General features: G+C 34.4%; 1 protein-coding gene across 2 annotated transcripts in view; it reads right to left on the bottom strand.

The window, feature by feature from the left end:
• LOC134528198 (ran-binding protein 3) overlaps positions 1-23,322 on the bottom strand; it is a 54,758-nt gene that overhangs the window by 18,375 nt on the left and 13,061 nt on the right. For both annotated transcript variants that reach the window (XM_063361589.1, XM_063361590.1), the window contains exons 6-7: positions 19,776-19,860; positions 10,382-10,441 (exon numbers count right to left, since the gene is read on the bottom strand). In XM_063361589.1, coding sequence (XP_063217659.1) covers positions 10,382-10,441; positions 19,776-19,860 — 145 coding nt within the window. The remainder of the gene's footprint in view (positions 1-10,381; positions 10,442-19,775; positions 19,861-23,322) is intronic.

Below are 23,322 nucleotides of genomic sequence, written 5' to 3'. Positions count from 1 at the left end.
ACATTATCAGATTTGTACAGTGTAGACCAGTCATGTTCTTTAATTGCCATAAATAGACTTTAATAATCACCTTTTTTGTAGTCCAGATAAGAAGACGTAGTATTAACATCCCTTGTTAATATATCCATTTTGATATTAATTATGATAGCAGGATGATAAATATCTTCCGTAACAAGAGGATTTAATGATTTGCTGACCAAACAATATTGTAAATTAGAGAAACAAAGATCTAAAAGATGGATGGGCTGCTGAGTATAATTGAATTGAGACAAGCCTAAACCTGTTGTGAAATTGCATATAGCCATAGCTTTGGCTGATAAGCCTCTATAATTTATACTATCAGACTGAGAATTTAGCCAATGTATACCAGGCACATTGAAATCACCCAGTATAATAACGTTATCTAAACAATTTGCAAATTTTTCTTCGAGATCTTCAAAGTAGGACTGGTAGGTTGCCGTAGAAGTATCGGGAGGAATATAAATATTGCCAAGTATTAAGAAGTTGGTATGTGATGTTTTGACCTTAACCCAAATAGATTCAATTTCATGATGCTTAGTTATTTTAATCGAGAAAGCAGAATTGAATTTTTGCTTGTTGATAGCAATTAAAACCCCACCACCTGTATTTTTGTATGTTAATTTTGCGTTTCTATCATTTCTAAAAATCAAATATCTATCGTCAAAGTAATGCGAGTCAATACAATTATTATTAAACCAAGTTTCAGTTAAGCAAATAATGTCAAAATTATTAATAGCTAAATTATTATAAAATTCTATTGATTTAGTTCTCAGTCCTCTCACATTTTGGTAAAGAATTTCCCACTCACACAAGTCCAGTATGCGCAACACAGGTTTCAGTGTGCTCCTCCAGGCACCGGAATGTGATCTTGGACAGAAGAATTTAATGCAGAGTTGATTATTTCATGGTTATTGATGTTTTTATCAGCTTTCTTGAATATTTGATCTGGGAATAGCTTACCATAAAATGGGCTGATAAGGCAACCGCTCGGCCAGAAAACTGTATTGTGTATCATGTCAAAGTCTTCTTCTAATACTGATACATGGAAAGATGCATAGGTGTCATATTTGGATCGTAGTTTAACGACTTTCAGTTGTGATAGATTAAGATCACTGGTTATATAATAAACAACTTCTTTTTCTTCAACTGATGGGTCAAAACGGGTTACAAATAATGCTTTTGTTTTTTTGAAAGCTGGTTTTGAAACTGTTTTAAGAGATGAGATGTTCCTCATCCCAACTTGTATTTTTGATTTCTTTTTGTTGTCAGACTCAGGCTGGTTTACGTGGCTACCGTTGGATTTGTTCTTACCTGAATAATGCACGGTGGTAAAACCTTGCTCATCAGTAGTCCGCTTGATAGGAGAAGTGCTTACTAAGTTGCTTGCATCAGCGTTGCTTGCAACACGGGGAAAAGTGCTGACTGGTAACGAGGTCAGCCGCACGTTCAACCGGCGCGGCGACAGATGTTTCAACTTTCTTTTTCTGTTCAATTTTCTTTTGTTCTGTAACTTGACTATAAGTTTTATTGGTTTTATTTGGCTCAGTTTGAGGATTTTTTTCATTTTTGATCTTGAACACTTCTTCACTTAACTTCACAATCTCATTTCTGGAGTCGTCCAGTAAAGTTTTTAATACCTGGTTTTCATTTTTAAGGTCGTCAATTTTAGTATTCATAGATTTAACAAGATCATATAATTCAATAAGTTTGCTCATTTCCATGGAAACAGGTGACATGACTACATTACCAGATGCAGTTGAAACCTTTTGGGATGATGACGTTCTAGAAGGCTTGTTTGAAGTCGCGTCCTCTTCTGGGATAAGTGTTACTTTCAGAGCATTAAGATTAGTCGTATTTACACTCTCAGTTTGAAACTGATTTGGCGCAGTATTCACATTAGTTTTTTTTTGTCGGAGACCGGAACATGTTAAAGTTATCTATATGGTCTAATTCACAATTAGTTATTTCATTCGTTGCATCACTATAGGATAGAGAAAATCCCTCAAAATCCGACTGACTGAGTAGTAAGGAATTAATACTGATTATCTCGTTCCACTTAGTAAAGAACAACAAAGATTAGATATAATTACGCGGAGCTCGCACTAAACACGTCCGTCCGCTTAGGACACACGGCCGCGACTGAATAAACTGAATATATTTTTATTTTGTAGAGTTGTGCACATATTTGGTGGTGCAATAAATACCAAAAACATTCAGAAGATACATTTTTGATTTTGTTAAAACGTTTTCTTAGGGAATGTCAACAAAATAAAAACTTTGAGTTAAATTCATTTTCTACTGCCTAATGAATGTTCATTAGGTTTATATTGATTAACCCTAATTAAAATAATAATTTCAATTTTATTAATGCTAAGTATTATCTCCAATAAGTAGATAGCCAAGAAAACAATGAACAAAATGGACCAAAAGCCATGCAAAAAGTCGGTAGTAAAACATAAACGTGATGCAAAAATTCTGTGTAACATATTCACGTTAGTTTTAAAATTCATTATAAAATGTTCATAATTTTTTTTTACTCCTTTAACATTTATATTCTGTACCCTATGTATTCTGTACTACTTAATTTTTGGTAATTTTGAAGAAAAAGCCTCTTTTCCAGCAAAAAAAAGTTCTAAAATACTTTCTTCACTTCCTGACAATTCTCTAAAAGAACATTGTGATATTTAAAATAGCTTACCATTTTAACAAGTGGTTAGGATAGGTACATTAAAAGTATTGTGAAATTGTGTGAATTACTGTGAGTAACCGTACTATAGATAACTGCTTCCTGATGATGGCGACTGCAGCATCGACCAAAAGTCAGTGATATCTTCGCCTTCGACGTGGCTACCACCCAGGAGCCAAGCAACTCCGATGGTTGGTTGGGTTAAGTTAACTAGGTACATTTTAAATGGTAGTTAAATTCATTATGATTTTACAGTATTTTTACTATAGCTAACCAAACCTAATCAACAGTCCACATTTGCCAAAGTATTTTTAATATAGCAAACCGTACCCAAATAGCCTAATTCACTGTATCACAGTATTTGTAATATGTATACCTATACCAACCACTCATTAAGATGGTAAACTACTTTAAGGATCATCCTTTTAGAAAACATGCCCAGTAAGAAACAAATATATAAAAATAATAAAGTTGGGTTAGTTACACCATTTATAACATTATAACTCAAGAACGGCTGGACCGATTTTAATGATCTCTAATTTGTTGGATTCGTCTCCACCCCGATTAGCAGATTAACTATTAAAATATTGATAAAATTCAAAGAAAATAAATTTTAAAAAAAATTAGGTTTGGAACCCCGCCATATTCAGCAATTAACAGCTCATGTCAGTTAGGTTGGCCATAGACATACAAAGTTACAGACATACAAACTGTGAAAGTTATTTTCTCTATGTCCGTCAAGCAATAGCTGCGAAGCTATTCTAACAAATAAAGTAGAGAGAGTAAGAAAAATTAAAGCTCTAAACTGTGTGTAGTCACCATGTTTGGGATTAATTGTTTTTACCCAATTTGTGATTAATTGTTTTTTACTTTTATCATTAACCCTTTCACTGCTATTGACGAGGGTAGGAGCTCACTATGTTGTTGCTAAGCTGTGTTTGTAGGTGTTGCACCCTCTGTGCTGAACAAATTTTTTATGAAATCATAAAATTCAGATCCTTCTGTTTGATCGCACTGGCGAAGTTAAAATTTTTATATATAATTTTTATTTTTGGAATTTTATTATTTTCAATTAAAGTTTTTTTTTATTTTTAAATTTATAATTTTTAAATTTTTTTTTTAAACTTTTTGTGTTCTTATGTTATCTTTTATATTGAGGTATATGTACATAAAATAAACCACAAATCTTCAAAAGTTTGCTTTTGTGTGGTATATCTCAAAGCAAGGCCCAATACATAGTGAAGTATCACAGGTCTTGCAGCAGTAGCGAGTTTCCTTACGTTTCTTGTTCTTTGTGCATACTATACATTTCCTTGTTGGATTTTTCTTAGACGTCATCTCTAATACTGATGGGAAATGTCTTCCGACAAGTCTGGTTGGATGTTCTTTGTTTGATCGCCTGCCACTTTGAACAGTTTTTCTCTTTTTTGAATGTTTTTCGAGAATTTCTCTTATGAGAGCAAGCTGAAATTGGGCTATTGTTACATTTTTTCCAGTCACTGTTTTGTACAGAATATAAGAATTCAGTACTGCAATGTCTAGGAGGTGAAAGAAAACCTTCTTGTACCATTTTACAGATTTTCGTACACTCTCGATACAGGTGATGATCATGTCAGAACTATCAACTGCTCCCATGTTTTCGTTGTAGTCCACGATGCACTTTGGTTTCATTACCTTTTCTCCATTTTTGCGCGAAATCTCCATCATATCGGCACTATGGCATGTTGTCAACATGTGAACCTCTCGTCGATCACACCACTTTAGCGCTAATAATTGTTCAGACGACCTGAAAGTAGCTTCTCCTTTCTTCAGCTTTTCATCCATTTTGGGCATTTGCTTCCTTGTTTTTCTGACTGTGCCACATGCATTTGTACCATTCCTATGTAGCCATTCAAAAAGGGTAGGACTTGAGTACCAATTATCAAGATAAACAGTGTGTCCTTTTTGCAGGTATGGTTTCAGTAATGTTGCCACAACATTGCCAGATTTTCCTAGGTTCAATCCTGCCTCTTCAATGTCAGACACAGCACCAGTGTAGATTATAAAATCTAGCACAAAACCAGTGTCACAATCACACAATACAAATATTTTTATACCAAAATGACTTCTTTTTGAGGGAATGTATTGCTTGAAAGATAATCTTCCCTTGAAGAGCAGGAGACTCTCGTCAATACACAAGTTGGCAAATGGATTCATTGCAGATCTGAAGGTCTCCCTGAGACTGTCAACAAGTGTGCGAATTTTACATAGCCTATCACCATTCACAGGAACTTTGTTGTCAGAAAAATGCAACATTCTCAACAATAAAAGAAAACGGTCTCGGGACATGATTTCTGGGAAAGCTGGTGTTTTTAGAAGAGCATCTCGGGACCAATACTCGTTTATGCTGATTTTTTTTGTTCTTGGCATAAGCATGCAGACAGCTAAAAATGTGTACATTTCCTCCCAGTTGGTCTTTGCCCATTTACTGAGGCGGGAATGCTCAGATGGAGAGGTGCTTTCAACAATGAAATCAAAGTATCTATTAGTTTCTGTAGCAATATGCTCCATAACTGATTTTGAAAAAAAATGGTAAAAAAAATCACTAACGTTTTCAGCTTCAGTCAAACAAGTTTGATTACCAGAACTTTTTTCTTCAAAATAATGAATATGAGGCACAAATTCACCCTGTGTCCAAGCTATTTCTTCTGGTCTTATTTTTTTTTGCTGTTGGTTCGTATTCCTGCTCTTCATCGCTCGTTTCACATTCTGACTGTGAACTAGGGAATCTTTGCTTCGCTGGTGATCGTGACGTCAACGTGGAAGGTCCTGGTTGTGATTTATCAGATTCCCAGCCATCGTCCCTGCTTGAAATGCTACTCACATCGTCGCCATCACTATCTGCAAGCATTGCTAGCAGTTCCTCATTTGTGTATATTTTTCGTGCCATGGGTAAATACTACAAAGAACTAAATCAAAATTTCACATACCGTTTATACAGAACCAATAAAAATACGATCCTCTTCAAAGAACCAAAAACATGATCAACTGAAACAACTATGAATAACAAGTAGGCCTTCAGTTTACTCCTAAAGAATTCAAAACAGCGCGAGTTTCATTATTTCTGCGACCAAACAAGACATACACAATAAGGTGTGAAAATATTTCCCGAGCTCGAAAAAAATAGTAATATAAGTGCTATCTATGAGTGAACAAAAAAAAAAATAACTGTCCGAGTTGTAAAGTACAAACATGACACAATCGACTACTGTTCTCTCGAGCAAACACACGCGATGCGACACGTACACACTCTTGTTGGGAAAGAAAACAGTTACAGGATCTATACTCTCAAACCTCGAATGCAGGCCACGAAGATCGATAAACACTACATAAGTTACAGAAACGGCCACTAGATAGTGTTGGTTTATAGACGTACTTATATGTCTGTAGCAGTGAAAGCGAAAGTAGCGAGACGAATATAGTCGTCCTTCGCACAGGCAATGCTATTTAGATAGGACGGATATATTCGTCCTTAGCACACACAGGACACAATTTACGTACGAATATATTCGTCTGTAGCAGTGAAAGGGTTAAAATTAATTAAAATGAGTTACCCAATCACATTAACGCTACAGGACTACAACAAAATAATAAAAAAGATTGACAACACAGAATGTATGAGAAACACTCTTAACATTCCAGTGCCGCCACCTGTCAGTCGCGAAAGTGTAATTTTTTTGTTTCATGTTGTCTATGATTTGTCTTGAAAATGCATACAATGGTTACAGGTAGATTTGTTTGTTTTGTTTGAGTGTTGTTAATAAATCTTATTGGCGAGTATTATTATTAACAATGCCGCGAAAAAGACTATCTATCTATCCTTTCCTAACAAAGCCGTAATGCAATTAGGCTTTGGAACATTGTGAATCAATCCACTAAGAAGAACGAGAAAAAGCAAGAGAAGAGCGTCACGTTAGTATGGCCCGACTTTGTGCTTCTCAAACTCAAGAGCGGATTGATTTCATTTCCTCCAAATTTTTGCAATTTCAATTTTGTCTCATCAAAAGACGAGCTCATCAACAAAGTGTTTCCAAACATCATTGCTAACCACAAAAATAACAAATGGTTGAGTGAGCGAGCAATTTTGGCGGCTAAGAACAAAGATGTGGATGACTTAAACTTTATAATTCAGAATAAATTCGTTGGTACTCTGCATTCATTCAAATCTATTGACTGTGTAACAAACGAAGATGTGGTCACCAACCATCCAACTGAATTTTTATACTCCTTGGATATGCCTGGCTTACCACCGCACAATTTACAACTGAAGGTTGGCTCGGTAGTCATCATGCTTCGAAATCTAAACCAACCAAAACTATGCAATGGAATGCGTTAGGTGATAAGAAAACTGATGATCAATGTGATTCACGAGATGATACTCAAAGGAAAATTCAAAGGTGAGGAAGTTCTCATTCCGAGGACTCCAATGATCCCAACCGATAATCCCTTTGAATTTAAACAAATTCAATTTCCGATTCGACTTGCATTCACCAAGACGATTAACAAATCACAAGTGTTATGTGGTCTAAATCAAGAAAATGTTCTGACATAATCGTCACACATTTTATTCTAAAATCAAGTTCAAACAGTAGGGGTGCGACGATTATGTGGGAAAAAAATTTTTTCTGTTAGGTACAGTTATTCATAAAAAAACCCGTTCATGGAAAGTACATTAAAAAAAAAAAAAAAAAAAGTGGAGTATACAAAAGCACGCCAAACCATTTATATTAATAATTCATTAAACAAAAACCTTTCTTCAACTTTATATAGAAAACCCAAACTGTAACGCGAACTCAGGACACTTGAATCTGCGACATGAACTAACGCGTAACTATTGCCATGGTACAGATTTACCACGAAAAAATGCGGGCCTTCAAATGTAGTTAACTCAGCACTCGACAGAGAGCGCGCGCTGCATGCAATCGGCGAGATATCAATATTCGACTACATGCGCACACTCTATACGGGAAGCAACATAACCAAACATGAATGATGCCTACTAGCGCTGGCTACATGTTCATAAGTGGTACACCACGACGACGCAGACGATCAAATAAAGGAAATAACGTTTAAAAACGTCTTTAAAAGAAAATTTACATGTCAGACAACTTCGTATTTCCGTTAATTAAATAAGTAAGTGGTAATGTCCGAATAAATACTAGATTTCTACTTTAAAATACATCATTTTATATGGAAAAGACACCTACACAAAGCACTTAGCATCTAATAGCGGGACTAAAAACATAATTCGACCTTTAAGCGAGAAGTTTTTTTATCCCAATTTTGACGGCCAAAAATATAGGGGCGACGATTATGCGATAAAAGAGGGTAATGTTTAGAATTTTATTTTACTCTAAGGATATTTTATAATCCTAAATTTTTCATTTGAAAATCTTGCATTATAAATAACAATGCAATATACTCTGCAAAAACACACATAAATTTTTCTAAAAGAATCTGATCAGTTTACTAGTGTGGTGAACCTATACATGTTTTGTATTATTTTATTTCCCAAGAAAAAATTACACAGAACTAAATTTTTTTTTATAAGAGGTGAAACATAACCAAATACGTATTTCTATTAGGAATAGGACAATTCCAAAATTTTCGATACCGATACCCGATTATCGATTCCTTAAAAAATCCTTCGATTCTCGATACTCACCTAGTTAACTTAATATTAAATAATTCAAATTCTATTTGCAAAATTTTTTTTTTTCAGCTTTCAATACATATACGTATGATGTAGCATACATCATAAATTCATATTTATCAAATTTGAGTACACAACTAAGTTATTAACATTAACTCATATAAATGTTTACATCATTAGAAGTTAATGGCTCATATGTCAAAGGGGTCAAACTAATCTAAAATTTGTTTTGTAATACGGAATAAACTATAAAAAAATTTTTTAAGCTTTCCTTGAGCAGTATAAATTATTTTTGTTCATACAACTTGCCTAACTTAGAGAAGGGTACAAATTAACTAAAAAATTTGTGAAATGAAACAGTAACAAAATTAAGCAACAACTAGAGAACTAGCAAATGAAAGTGTTGTACTTGATTGTGGTCTTTCGGCGTTAAGTTACATTTAAGAAACACAAATTCATTCGTTGTTATTTCGGCGTTGTGGTAACGACCCTACAAAATCTATAAAACACTGACCAACTAATCATCATCCCACACCATTTGAAAATGAATGTTTGTTTACATTTTTTCGCTTTTTGGCGCGATTTAAAATGCTTGTGCTGCCCCGTACGGCTGGGTGACGAAGTAGCATGGTTCGCCCGATAATCTGCTTGATACTACGACGCTGTTCCAACTATATGCCAGCGCCCCCGGCTGACGTGGTATGGCCACTCACGTAAGGCTGTTCCAAACACTGTTCGTCCAATCATCTGCTTGCTTTTGTATTTATTTGGTGTCGCTGTTCCAAGCTGACGTCAGTGCCCCGAGCGTTGTGCGTGGACTTTAAAACTTCGCCTGTTTGTCTTATCTATCCAAACATTATGCCGGAAAGGAAAATAAACGCCGTAGTTTTGCGTATTTTTACAGTATATTTTTGGGTTTAACATTATAACGTGAGCGTGTGTAAGCTTTTGTTTGCTTTAGTGCATTTATGATTAATGTTCAGTGGCGGCCATGTTGCGGTGTTTTTTTACCAGTGACAAAGTCTTTTACCCAGTATTTAAATTTCCCGTTAAAACATTGTGATTTCGCTTTTTAATACTAAATTTCGTGGAAAAATGCTGTTTTGTGGCGATTTTGCGTAAAAACTGTATTTTACGGTGATTTCGCATTTATCGTCGTTTAATCGCGATCGCGAAAAGAACAGGCCCCTTCTAATATGCAGTGATAATTTTTTAATAAATAATTTTTGTACTTTGACTTGTGTATAACATCGACCCAAGTTTTAGATATTGTTTATTTGGGGAAATATGACTGTTATATATGCGTCTAGTCAGTCATAACCCCACTCAAAGAGTCATTAAATAATTGTATCTGACAGATTTGCAATGTTGTGAAATGATTTTTTTTGCTACATGCGGGAATCGACTTTTATCATCGATTCTCGATTCTCGATTATTTAAGTAGAATCTGTAGGTATCGATGAAATTGGGAATCGGTTTTCCCATCCCTAATTTCTATTCATTTCCACAAAAGCTCTGTAAATATTGTTTAGTTTATGATTAATTAAAGAAAAGCTCTATTTACAAGGCCAATGCACCACGAAAATGCACTTTCTCAATATTTTTTGAAGAAATAATCAGGCTATAAAAAAAATAACAAAAAATAACTCATGTACATCAAATTTTCTCAAAAAAAATATTATAAACATGCTACTGTACATAACATCAATTATAAACTTAAAATTGTCACCAAGTTGTGCAAAAGTAAAAAAGTTGGACTAGCAATAGCAAGGGCCTGGATTCGGATCCTGGACACTTCATTCTGATTTTGGTTTTCCATGGTTTGCCAAGAGTGCTCCATGCGAATGGTGGAATGGTTCATAACTACAGGCTGATTTCCTTTATATTCTTAGTGTATGTCCGATCCAATCACCTCATTGACAATGACCAATGAGACGTAAAAATACATAAATAAATAAAATACATAAACTAATAAAACTTACATTTGTTTGGGAAGAGCCATCAGCAGGAGTATGTGCTGCACTTTCTGTAGGCACCGTTTCCTGTAAAGTTGAATAGTTGCATCAGCATAGTTGCATCCTTACATTTCCAAGTGTATTCACAAACTTATTGATTTCTTTATCTTTCTCACACTATATGTATTGTATGAAGAGTGAAAAAAAAAAAAATCAATAGAACACATTCATAAAACCTTCTACAAAAATAAAATGAACTCACACAATGACATATTGTCCACTTTTATTTAGATGAAAGCAGAAAGGCAGAACATCATCTTTAATAAGCCAAGTGTGATCAAGTTGCTTTTTTCTTTTAGTTACAGTAAAAATTGAAATTCGTAAACTATATTATTTTTAACAGACAATACTCTTCAAGCAGAAAATCAGTAGCAATTTTTTGCTCATAACTACCTATGTCAAGTGAATGAAAATGTTTACCTCAAATGTTTTCAGACATATAAATGAAACAGTTAATAGTGACATGTACGTATTAAATATATTTAATATAAAAGATATTCACTAAAAAATCATTAACGCAAGGAAAACTTTTAATTTTACTCTTTGGAAAGTATTGTGTGCAGAAGAAATAGAATTAGAGCTATGTAGGAATCAATTTTTTGTTTGGGAAATTTCCAGGCAGGAAAAAATAATTTCCTGTGGGAACCACAAAAACATTTGGTGAAAAACATTTAGTGAAATAAGAAGTGCTTACTAATTATATTAAAATCAAAATATTTCCTGAAATGACCTTGAAAACTTAAAAGTTAAAGGGCCATCAACATATGACTTTGAAGTTCTAATTTCATACAGTTGTGGTCAAATATCTCAATTTTTAGGTATGAAAATTTCTGCTAATGTAAATTTAAGGCTCAGTTAGCAAATTAAACTTAAGAAACACACATACACTTAGAATATGTGAAGCAAATTAAGAATGCAGAGATAAGCAGAGCACTGCAATTAATTCCTATCCATTCCATAAGAAACATATAACGTTTGGAGAGTGGGTAAAAAAAGAATTTTACTGAAATTTTTTTTAAAGTTGTAATTTGATGCGTGTCATGCATGCAACTGTCGACATACGTGAATTATCTCACTCCCCCTCCCTTATAACGGCAGTGGTGCCATTTCCATTAGTGCCTGGGTGCGTGCAGTATCGAAAATATAACGAGAAATTAGCTTTAGTATACGACAGACTTAAAAAAATAAAATCCAGAATAACACATTTGGACAGCCTGCCTTGAATTTGGCCAGAAAAGTAATGTAAATGATATATTTATCAAATAAAGTTATAGTGCTGAAGTGAGGTAAAATGTTTTCCCCACAAGTACAGTATACTAACTTAGGTTAGTACAGTGTTACGAATAAATATAGGTGATTGCAGTTGTGATCTAACCTTCAAATAAGTTACCAGGGTGGCCACTCAATTCTGCTTAAAAAATTCCCTGACTTTTCCAGGTTTTTTTGACCAGTCAAAATCATCGGCATAATTAATTTAAAAATAAGGCCCGTTGTAAACAACACATACATGCAGACAAATCATGCTAAATATTTATTTCTAACAAAGAAAATTAAAAAGAGAAACAAATGCACAGTGTAGGCCTAGTTAAAATTCCAATATTAATTACAATTTAAAGCAAAAGTTGAGATTTATTCAGGCCTAGGTACATACCTATTCAAGCTGCTGGTACTTGCATTTTTTGTAGCATATCACACAACACAAAAAAATTCTTCAACTTGACACTTTATTATTTAACACCCTCAAAAATTGAAAGTTCAAAAAATTATGTACATAAAAAACACACACTAAATTAACATTTCAATTTTTTTTATAAAGTCTATTTTTGCATTGATGGCATCAACTTCCTTCTTCATATCTTCTACCAGTTTCAAATTTTTTGTTTCCAACAATTCTAGTTCTTTTACTTGTCACTTTTTGGTTTGGTGTTTATCATGTTCAATTTTGTCCAGCTCTTGCTGTGTCTGCAGAGCCTTAAGGTATTTTGCATGGGAATTCCTAACAAACTGCATCATTGATTTTGCTATTTTTACATGCTCAACCCCACCTGCTAAGGTAACTGCATTGTGCACATGTCTTAACGCCACAAGGCTGTGTTCTTTTTGATTTTCAATCAGTCACCATTAACTGAAAATCCTCTCTCTAAACTAGTATTTCCATGAGAAATTATCAGTAGAAATTTAACAAAATCAACTACTTGGCTTGAAACATTGTGTGAACTGAACAACTTCATCCAATGATGATCGAGGCGAGAATGTTTTTCAAATGCAGTCATGCATCCAATCACTTCTTCTGACTCTAGAAGAAGATGTAATTCACGCTGAATGCTGTCGGCTTGCACACCAGATAACTAATTGTGTTTCACCAATATTTCCAAGCATGATGCCAAATTTTTCTTGAACAGAACAGATTTAGTAGCAACAGCAGGATCAAGAAATGTCAGTGCCTCAGTTAGTCTGAATTTCAGAGGAGACTTGTCCAACAATTTTGTGGTACATTGAGTTAGAGCTTGGTGACAACATTGCTTGAATTCCAAAATCTGAAGTTCTTTCACTCCTTTTGCTTTTTGTAATGCATCTCTTACAGCAAAACCAACATCAACATTTTTTGCATGTAGCAAGTTATCTGTGCTCAAAATAAGTTTGCCTGGTGAAAGAAAATTCTTCTTAATGACATCTTCCTTAACAAAACGTACCATCAATGTTTGTACCAATGAGAAGAGAGCAGAATGAAGAAATTGAGCCACTAGAGATTCTGTCTGAAACTGTCTCAAGAAAGGTTCTAATAAACCTGCAAGAGAATAAAAGAATGAAAGTTTTGCTCCAAACAGGTTGTCTTTGACACATCTTGAAACAACAGAAAAACATTCATTCTGTCTAGTATATGCTTTCTTATCCCGCACTGCACACTCCACAAATTATGACAAACAAGGTAGAATTTCAATAGCTCGAAGTGCAACTTTGCTGTTCTCTACCCAACGAATAGAACAAAATTTCATAGGAAATATTCTTGTATCTGTGTATTGTATATAATCTGCTCTTCGTGCAGGTACATTTTTTAGTAAGTTGTAGACTGCTCTCAAAAATGCAACTATCTCCCACTTAGTTTCAGTATAGCTGCTTTAAAAGCACAATGGACAGTGTGTAAACCACAATATCCTATATCTAGTAATGTCGGCTTATTAGGGTCGTCACCTTTTAAGTCAAACAACAAATCTTTCAAAAATCTATGATTGACATTTGGGCCATCCATTGACACTTGTATAAGTTAACTTAAATTTATATCAGACAGAGAGCTTTTAAAGTTGATAAGCAAATCAGCAGCCGTTGTATGAGCAAGAAATGCAGACGTAAAGTACTGTGATGAAACTTCATTTTTTTCAGAGTTCCAAATTCTTACGAAAAGGTCCTGCTGCTTTTGAGCCACCTTGTTTAAACTCTAATCAAACCCTACAACCACATAGTTGCAATCTGAAATCAATTTCACCAGCTGTGTTTTGACATAAGTGCCCTAACCCATGTACTATTGTGTATGCAACTTTAGTCCTCTTAAGTTGAATTTTCTTGGCTATTTCACTGTCAGGGAAAAGTATTGGAAAAAGGTCAGCACTTCTAGCACCACTCCTAAATGAATTTGTTCTGCCACAGAATGTAAACACCAATACCTATATTTCAGACTTGGTTATGCTATCATTTAATAGAAAAGCATGCAAAGTTTTCTTAGACATATCAGTCACTGGACTTGGACTAACAGGTTCAGTGGCATCCGTTGGGTACTTACTAACCGAAGCTTCAGATGTGCTTTGTCCATGTTTTAATAGAACGTCTATTTCTACACACTTCTTATGGTTTGCAGCTGCTTCTTTGTGTTTTTTTCCATTCATATGGCTTATCACAGCTTTTTTCCCATATTGCTTAGGCTGAACTTAGTCATGCAATAACAACACCGGGCTGAAAATTTATTCGACTCGTCTTCAAGTAACCATTGTGAAAAATCTTCATATGCAAGCCATTTATAATTAAAACTAGTTTTTTTTTTGTTTGGGGCACGACATGAAAACTTGTCACTTTGTCTTTACAAATAAATATTTACGTACCACAACTAAAAAGTTTGTCAGCCTTAATCAACATATTTACGTACCAAAACTAAAAACACTTGCCAGCCTTCATCGACGTATCCCGCCATTTTTACACAAAAACAAATAATGAAACGCAGTTCTTCAGGATTAATGTATACACATACACTAACTTGTTTTATTCACAATCTTAAAAAAAAAACACGCCACAAGAAAGTTTTACAACAAAAACTATCCATTTAACTGTAACAAGCCATGCGCAGATGGTTATATGCAAGGCCTAATAATCTGCAAACAACAGAACGGAATAACGGATTTACAAACCATAAAATAATAGCGAGACAGGTGCACCAACTTAATGTATGAAAGCCGCAAAATGTTACGAGACAACACGAGGTCTCGAAAACACTAATTCAAAATAAATCCTACCTTTCATTTTCTATTTTACTAGTAATATTTTTAAAAAAACCTGTTTCAACGAAAAATTTCCAGATTTTTGATGAAATTCCCTGACTTTCCCTGATTTTTCCCTGTAGCTACAAAATTCCCTGACATTTCCAGGTTTCCAGGTCGAGTGGCCACCCTGGTTACCAATCTTCTGTATATTAGTGCAAAGCCAGCTGCGTAAACATTGTGAGCTTACTGGGCCGAAAATTAGACAACTGTAGCAAGAATTACTGGTTTTATGTGAATCTATTTTACATCCACAATATTCTCTAATTATGACACAATTCTTCACTGCGTAAGAATCGCCGGTCCAGATTCCAGGTATTGGTGTAATTGAAGCACCTAAGAATTGACGTAACCATCCTTAGTTTTAACAATTTAATGTAAATCAATAATTATATAACAATGACATTACAGTCACTGACACAAAAAAACTGGACGAAAGTTCTCAAATATTCATCAAACAGTTCAATTGGACTTACAAAATGGAATACATTGAATGAATTCAGATACAGCAGTTTAGATGTGTGTCTGAATGGTTTCAAAAGAAAAGGTCCAAGAGCATGCCAATTATAGGGTGATTCAATGGTAGCAGGTCTAAGTTTCCCACAAAAAATTATACGTAGCAGTTACACAGCTGGATGCCCAAGCAATGCCACTGATCTGGCAACACTGCAGTAATAAAACAAGGTCTCAAACTCTTATTTACTCCGTTTTCCCTCTTACACACCCACAAAAATTGAGAGGGGAAGGGACGCAGGGACGCGCAAGATAAATACCATGTTTTCTCGCATAATCGTCGCACATCTTATTCTAAAATCAAGTTTGAAAAGTAAGGGTGCGAGGATTATACAGAATTTTTTTTTTGTTAGATAAAGTTATTTATAAAAACAGAACCCATTCATGGAAAGTACATTTATTTAAAAGGTGAAGTATAAAAGAGCGCACCAAACAATTTAAATTAATAAGTCATGCAACAAAAACCTTTCAACTTTAAACAGAAAAATAAAATTTGTGATCCAAATGTAAGCCGAACGAATGCATAACTATTGCCGTATACACACCATGAAAGAGTGTGGGCCATCAGATGTAGTTAACTCGGCACTCGACAGAGAGTGCACGCTGCATGCACTCGGCGAGATATCGATATTCGGCTCCAAGTGCACGCTCTATACAGGAAGCAACATAGCCAAACAGAGAGCGCGCGTTGCATGCATCGGCAAAATATCAATATTTGGCTACGTGTGCGCACTCTATACGGAACGAAACATAACCAAACATTAATAATTGCAACGAGCGCTGGCTACAATTTGTTACGTTGTATGTTTTTGCCCGGCTAACCACACATAGAAACGTAACAATACAAAACAAACAATGTTCCTGAGGTTCTGCTTTATTTGGAAATAAAAGAGTTTATTAAATTATCTTTGTTTATTTCTTTAAAAAAATGTTTTTTCTCATCGTTACATGGCTTCAATACACAATTTTACAAATGAATTTAATTAGAAAAACTTCGTTACTTGTACAGTTTTTGTCTTTTCTTATACGAATTTTAACGATATCTTTGAATTTTGATAGGATGAGGTCCAAATACATACCACAGCACCATACATATTGCCGTTGATGGTCGAGGAGTCTTGTCACTCGCCAAAGAAGAAAAAAAAAAAAACTTAGTAATGTCCCTTGGTTAATTACCTAACTCAAGGTACCGTTGATCGCGGACCGAAATCACACGAGTCGGGCCGATGCCGACGCCTAGGGCCTAAATTTCTAATTACATAGTCCGAAGAAAAAAAAATGAACTTAGGTTAAAGAATTACGGCGTGGCCCCAGCCCCTAGGCGTTAAATTGTCCCTTAAAAATTTTTCATTTGTTTCGTGACTTGCCGACGACGCGACCGAGTTCGGCGACGATCGAGCAACAAGTGACTTGGTCGACGAGATTACCTTCCCTTGTAAAGGTGAAAACAAGGGAGGCAACCCCGTGGGCCAACTGACCAATCTGCGCACATAATTCCAAAACATGACCATATAAGGAAATTCGTGCGGGCACATCACTTGACGCCAGGGCTTGCCCTGATTGGCTGGCTAGTGGTAGCCTCCAGAGACCCTTCCAGACGGTCGCTACAGCTGTGCGTACAACGTGACGCGTAAATCCCAAACACGCATTTACAAAGTGAAAAATAGCTTTCTGGCGCCAGAGTGTCGCGCCTGTCCGCTCTTCCTTCTGTACCTTCCAGACTATTCTCAAAATATTACACTAGCAATATCCAATAGAATATAAAATTACCCAAAAAATTAAATACAATGTTAAAAATTTAGTAAACAAAGTTGAAATTCATATAAAAACTTTTGTTTAAAAATGATGTCCTGTAAAATTATAATCTATACTGCTTTAATTACTGACATTAATTATCAAATGTCAACATTAACTATTATGAACTAGAGTTAACCCTCAAATTAATAATTAAGTATCTCAAGGAAATAAGTATTTTAAGGCTTTCCATGAAATTTAACCAAAGTAATTAATAACAATTCTTAACATATCTGAACTGTTTTCTATATCAACAAAAAAAAAATATCCTTCACCTCAAACTTATTCTTAATATTCTTATGACCCATTTTGCAATGCTACAAATTTTCTAAGCGGTACACTGCGGCGACGCAGACGAATAGATGGAAGGTTATAACGTTGAAAAAGGCTTTAAAAGAAAAGTTACACCAGACAACTTCGTATTTCTGTTAATTAAATAAGAGGTAATGTCTGAATAAATATTAGATTTATATTTAAAAATACATTGTTCTATATGGAAAAAATACCCACTCAAAGAGCTCGGATTCTAATGGCGGGACCAAAAACATCATGCGACGTCTACGCGAGAGGTTTTTTTAATCCAAATTTTGACGCCTTAAAATATGGGTGCGACGATTATGTGATAAAAGAGGGTATCTGCTGCTGGCATATAGTGACACATATCGCGAGGAGGGAAAAGGTAGGTGTACACAGAGACTAACTGAAAATAGTTTAAGCACCATGTACCACCTCCGTTACTTCATCTTTTACCATTCACGTTCAACTTAGTTTCCATGCTCACCTGCAAGGCATGAATCACAGCTTATGCTAAAGATCTTTACTTGCATATTACTCTGCTAAACTGATGCAGCAACATATTTATACATAAAAGGATCAGCAAAACTGTGTGACAGCTGTGTTTACCTGAATGTACATACAGTAGAATCTCGTTATAGCGAGCACGGTAATAGCGAGAACACGGCTATAACGAAGTATTTTTGAGGAATTTACAGCGTGATCGCTTGAAGCGCGCTTTTGTTATTTGTCTGCTTTATCTCCACCCCTCTCGCTCGCCCCTAGACATCTTGCCGTTGACGCCTGTCACATTCTTCAGCCGTGCAGTCGCCACCTAAGTGTGTGGCTTTAAAAATAGAATCCCATTCTTTCTTTCTTTTATCAAACTTCCGTTAGTTATCTGTGCCGTGTGTAGACAAAGTTTGAGATTGGAACAGAACCAACGTAAGAAAGTATTTTTTACAAATTAGAAATATGTATGTTTTTGTTTTTATAATGGCGTATTTTCAGGTTTTTTTTTTTTGGTTATCTTAAAAGAGATAATATTAAAAAGCCGCTCTAATGAGATTTAATTGTTTCTTGGTTAACAAAAACTATTAATTATCAAATACTGTTAATTTTTTATATTCTAATATTATTATTTACGCGACGTCATACTGTACGCGTACGCAATACGACTGGATTCGTTGCTGCAACAATACATAGCATGTTATGCGGTATCAAGTAACGAGTAACGTAACGATAGTAACGAGTACTAATTGTTATAGTAACGAATACATACAGGTACACATTTTTTTCGTTACTTTTACACCTCTAGTAGGCACTACCGTATTTATTTCAGAATCGCTAGGGCAGTTTTCTTGTAACTTTTGTTTCGGTCAGTTGTTGGGGTATCTGTCCGGGAAAGGGGTGGTGATGGTTTGAGTTTAATCCCAAATTTATTTTCTAAAAAAGTTGACAGGTTTCTTTAAATGAAAAAAGTATAGTTTTCCAGCGACTATTCCGTTTGAGGCGTACGTGCTTTGCCGCAGCCGCACTCCTGCTTTTTTGTAAGGAATTAAATCGTTACGCTACACTAGCACCACCTGTTAGCAACATCCCGAACCAACATGGCCGCCAGCAGACAGCCTGCGTCGACAATAGATAACAGGACAAGGCGTGGTAGGGTATTCTGGTTATTTTGACGCAATCGGTGATCGCATCCGTACTTGTGGGGTATCGTTTTAAAGAGAATTCACACATCTGCTCACAGAAATTAAGATTTCGTTAATATAACCTGTTATTTTCCAATTATACAGGTTTAAAAACAATTTTTATACTATTTTCGGTTAATTTTTATTTTTTGGGGGCCAAAATTTGTCCAATTCGGTTATAGCGAGGACACGGTTATAGCGAGGATCAAACCCGGAACCATGACACCTCGCTATAACGGGACTCTAGTGTACTTCATTTCACCACTCTTCCCAAATTCACTTCCACGCGAGATGAACCCGAGAAAATACAACACTCAAGGTCAAAGCCTTGCTGATTTCTAGGAAAGACCCAGACTATTGTAATGTGAAGCAGCTTGGCTATAGGTAACCACCGCCAGTCAACAGCTGTTAGTAAGCATGAGTCGCCTAAGAGCAATTTCCGATTATGAGAGACACTCGTGTCTTGCATTATAGTTGTTATCAAGGTTCTACTGTATAATCTTCCAAAAGAAGATGTGTTTAATTAATTTTTTTTTTTAGAAATATGATTATTATACTTACCGCCACTCTCTCTTGGAGATTCTGGCCAAAAACAAAGCCAGGTGCTGGCGAAGCTATGGGCGCTACACACAACGAAGGATTCATGCTGCAATAAGAAACACAAGTAAATATTGAAAAACCATCACAAGATCTCATAGTTTATTGAAAAACCATCAAAATATCTCATAGTTATGATTCAAAAATAGTTCATATTATTTGCAGCTGCTTGAAGTTTTGGAACATAGCAGTTCTCAGATTCATTCATTAAATAACCACTTTCTTTGTTTTTGTTTGTAAAAACAATAATTACCTATTAGTAACTCGCTATCAATTTAAGAAAAAATTTTTGGTAATATATATAGCAAACTAATCAATCATACATTTCTTAAAATTGTGTGTATATAATTAACATCTACTGGTGGTTACTTAACGTTACATATTTCAGAATAAGAAATCACAGATGGAGTTGCATCAAAAATATTCTTTAACAAAGTGGAATATTTAGAGATCTCTGGTAAAAAATGAAATGAAAATTGAAATAAAATTCTTGTCTAGTTTACTTCTTGGAAAAAAATGATTTCAATTTATTTTTCTTTTGAGTGTTTGTGGGAGAGAAAGATGTAATTTAGATACTCAATATTTGTTACTTGGTTGATTATCAACCACTTATAGAAATAAATTAGTGGTGCACCGATGCGGATACCAATGAATCGTAATCGGCGATTATGGGTACTTACCGATTAATCGTAATCGGCGATTAGCTTAACGATTACTTTGCCGATTATTTACGTCCCGGCGTAATTCAGTAGGTTTTTACCATGTAATATTTTGTTACACATTTTAGGACGAAATACCGTAATATTTGTATATATTACAAAATTCATCTAACTCCGTCATAATATTTCGTTAAGTTTAATAAATCTCATTGCCTCGAACAATAAAAAAGACATTTTTCCTATACGTTTATTTACGATTCGTCTTTTGTTTAGTGGCCTTGTACATTACCTATAGCCAGAGACGTAAAATAGATGGCACGCAATCAAAATACCACAAACAGTTGCAGTGGATTCTATGACAATCGATCTTTTCGAGTCGTAGCAGCGTTGTAAAATCGTGGTCCCGATACCTTCTAGTTTTTATCACTGCTTTTTACAAACTCGTTATGGGCGTCTTTGGTAACATTATCCGTTTGTTATTTGTATGACGTGAAAAATGTAAAAGTATTTATAATTTGATATATTAAGTCAACATAAATAAAATCACATGTGCTAGAATTGGTTTTTAGTCATTTTTATATAATAATAGTGAGATGGCGAGTAGGGAGAAAAAAAGTGAAGTGTGGAAACATTTTTCTATAAACTCAAGTGAACAAAATAAAGCAGCATGTTTACATTACTAAACGGTAATTTCTTGATGCAACCTTATTTGATAGTCAATAATAATGCTAGTTTTCCGCAACAAAAACTTACCCATTGTAAATTACAATTATTAGACTGTAGTTCAAGTTGTTTACAATAACAAATATAAATAGTAGTGGTGCACCGATGCGGATACCGATTACTTTGCCGATTATCTACGTCCCTGTGTAATTAAGTAGGTTTTTACCGTGTAATATTTTGTCACACATTTTAGGACGAAATACGGTAAAATTTGTATATATTACAAAATTCATCTAACTCCGTCATATCAAGATTAGAGATATTTCGTTAAGTTTAATAAATCTCATTGCCTCGAACAATAAAAAATGCATTTTTCCTACACGTTTATTTACGTTTCGTCTTTTGTTCTGTCTTTTGTTTAGTGGCCTTGTACATTACCTATAGCCAGAGACGTAAAATAGATGGCACGCAATCAAAATACCACAAGCAGTTGCAGTGTATTCTATGAGAATCGATCTTTTCGAGTCGATAGTAGCGGTTCAAAATCGTGGTCCAGATACCTTTCAGAGTTTATCACTGCGTTTTACAAACTCGTTATGGTCGTCTTCTTTGTCTTCGTCGTCTTTGGTAACATTATCCGTTGTTGTGTTATTTGTATGTGACGTGAAAAATGAAAAAGTATTTATAATTTTATACATTCAGTCAACATTAATAACATCACATGTGCTACAATTGGTTTTGAGTCATTTTTATATAATTATAGTGAGATGGCGACTAGGGAGAAAAAAAAGGGAAGTGTGGAAACATTTTTCTATAAACTCAAGTGAACAAAATATAGCAACATGTTTACATTGTTAAACGGTAATTTCTCGATGCAACCTTATGTGATAGTCGATAATAATGCTAGTTTTCCGCAACAAAAACTTACCCACTGTAAATTACAATTATTAGACTGTAGTTCAAGTTGTTTACAATAACAAATATAAATAGAAGTTAATTTAATTTACACTTTGCAATGACTTAATAGTGTATTTTATATATTTTTATACTGCTATTATAACTGTATTCTCGATTTTACCTAACTTTGTTATTAAATTCACATGGGAATAAAAAAATTTGTGTGCATTATTACACTTAAAAAAATTTGTTCATTATAATCGGTAACTGAATCGGTATCTGCCGATTATTGCTCTCATAATCGGTAATCGAATCGGTAATCGGTAGTCATATCGGTGCACCACTAATAAATAGAAGTTAATTTAATTTACACTTTGCAATGACTTAATAGTGTATTTTATATATTTTTATACTGTTATTATAACTGTATTCTCAATTTTACCTAATCTTGTTATTAAATTCACATGGGAATAAAAAAATTTGTGTGCATTATACACTTAAAAAAATTTCTTCATTATAATCGGTAACTGAATCGGTATCTGCCGATTATTGCTCTCATAATCGGTAATCGAATCGGTAATCGGTAAAGTCATATCGGTGCACCACTAAAATAAATTTTTAAATAAAATAGCATTCAATAGCATTGATACTTGTAAAACATCTTTCACATCAAAATGTAAGAATTATGAAATTACACCAGACTGAAAAAAAATTAATTCTAATTTTGCATTTGAGTTTAGCAAAAGAGATTTTTTTAATGATTTTATAATAATTTTAAATTGAGAATTGTATCTTTACAATATCCTTATTCATTTAATTCTTTTTTATTATGAGAATTTTTAACTGAAATATAAATTGTATGTCCAAATTTTTTTGATTTTGGTAACACTACTGAATGTTTACACAACCCTAATCACATAGCAGAAATCCTTATAATTTCAGATTCACAAAACCCATGAACAATCACACGTCGATAGAGTCATTCAATGTAATTTGGACAATGGTGTGATACTCATTAGGGAAATAAAATAAAACATGTAAAGCTCTACAAGTGTTCATTTTTACATAAAATGTTAGTTAAATTATTTGTTAGAATGCATTGATATAAAAAATTTTATATGTATATTTTTGTGCTAAAGTAAAATAGGTCCTACATAATATGTACAGCGAAACCCCTTATTTACGTTACCGTTATTTACGTTTTCCCGTTATTTGCACTATATTCTTCAGGTCCCGTTTGGTTCCCATATAGTCCAATACAATACTTTCCCGCGAATTACGTCTCAAAAATC

Source organism: Bacillus rossius, chromosome 1 (assembly GCF_032445375.1).
Source record: "Bacillus rossius redtenbacheri isolate Brsri chromosome 1, Brsri_v3, whole genome shotgun sequence".
In the NCBI taxonomy this organism is placed as follows: Eukaryota; Metazoa; Arthropoda; class Insecta; order Phasmatodea; family Bacillidae; genus Bacillus; species Bacillus rossius.
The sequence above is the reverse complement of the archived record's forward strand: the minus strand, read 5'-3'. Positions and strand labels throughout refer to the sequence as shown.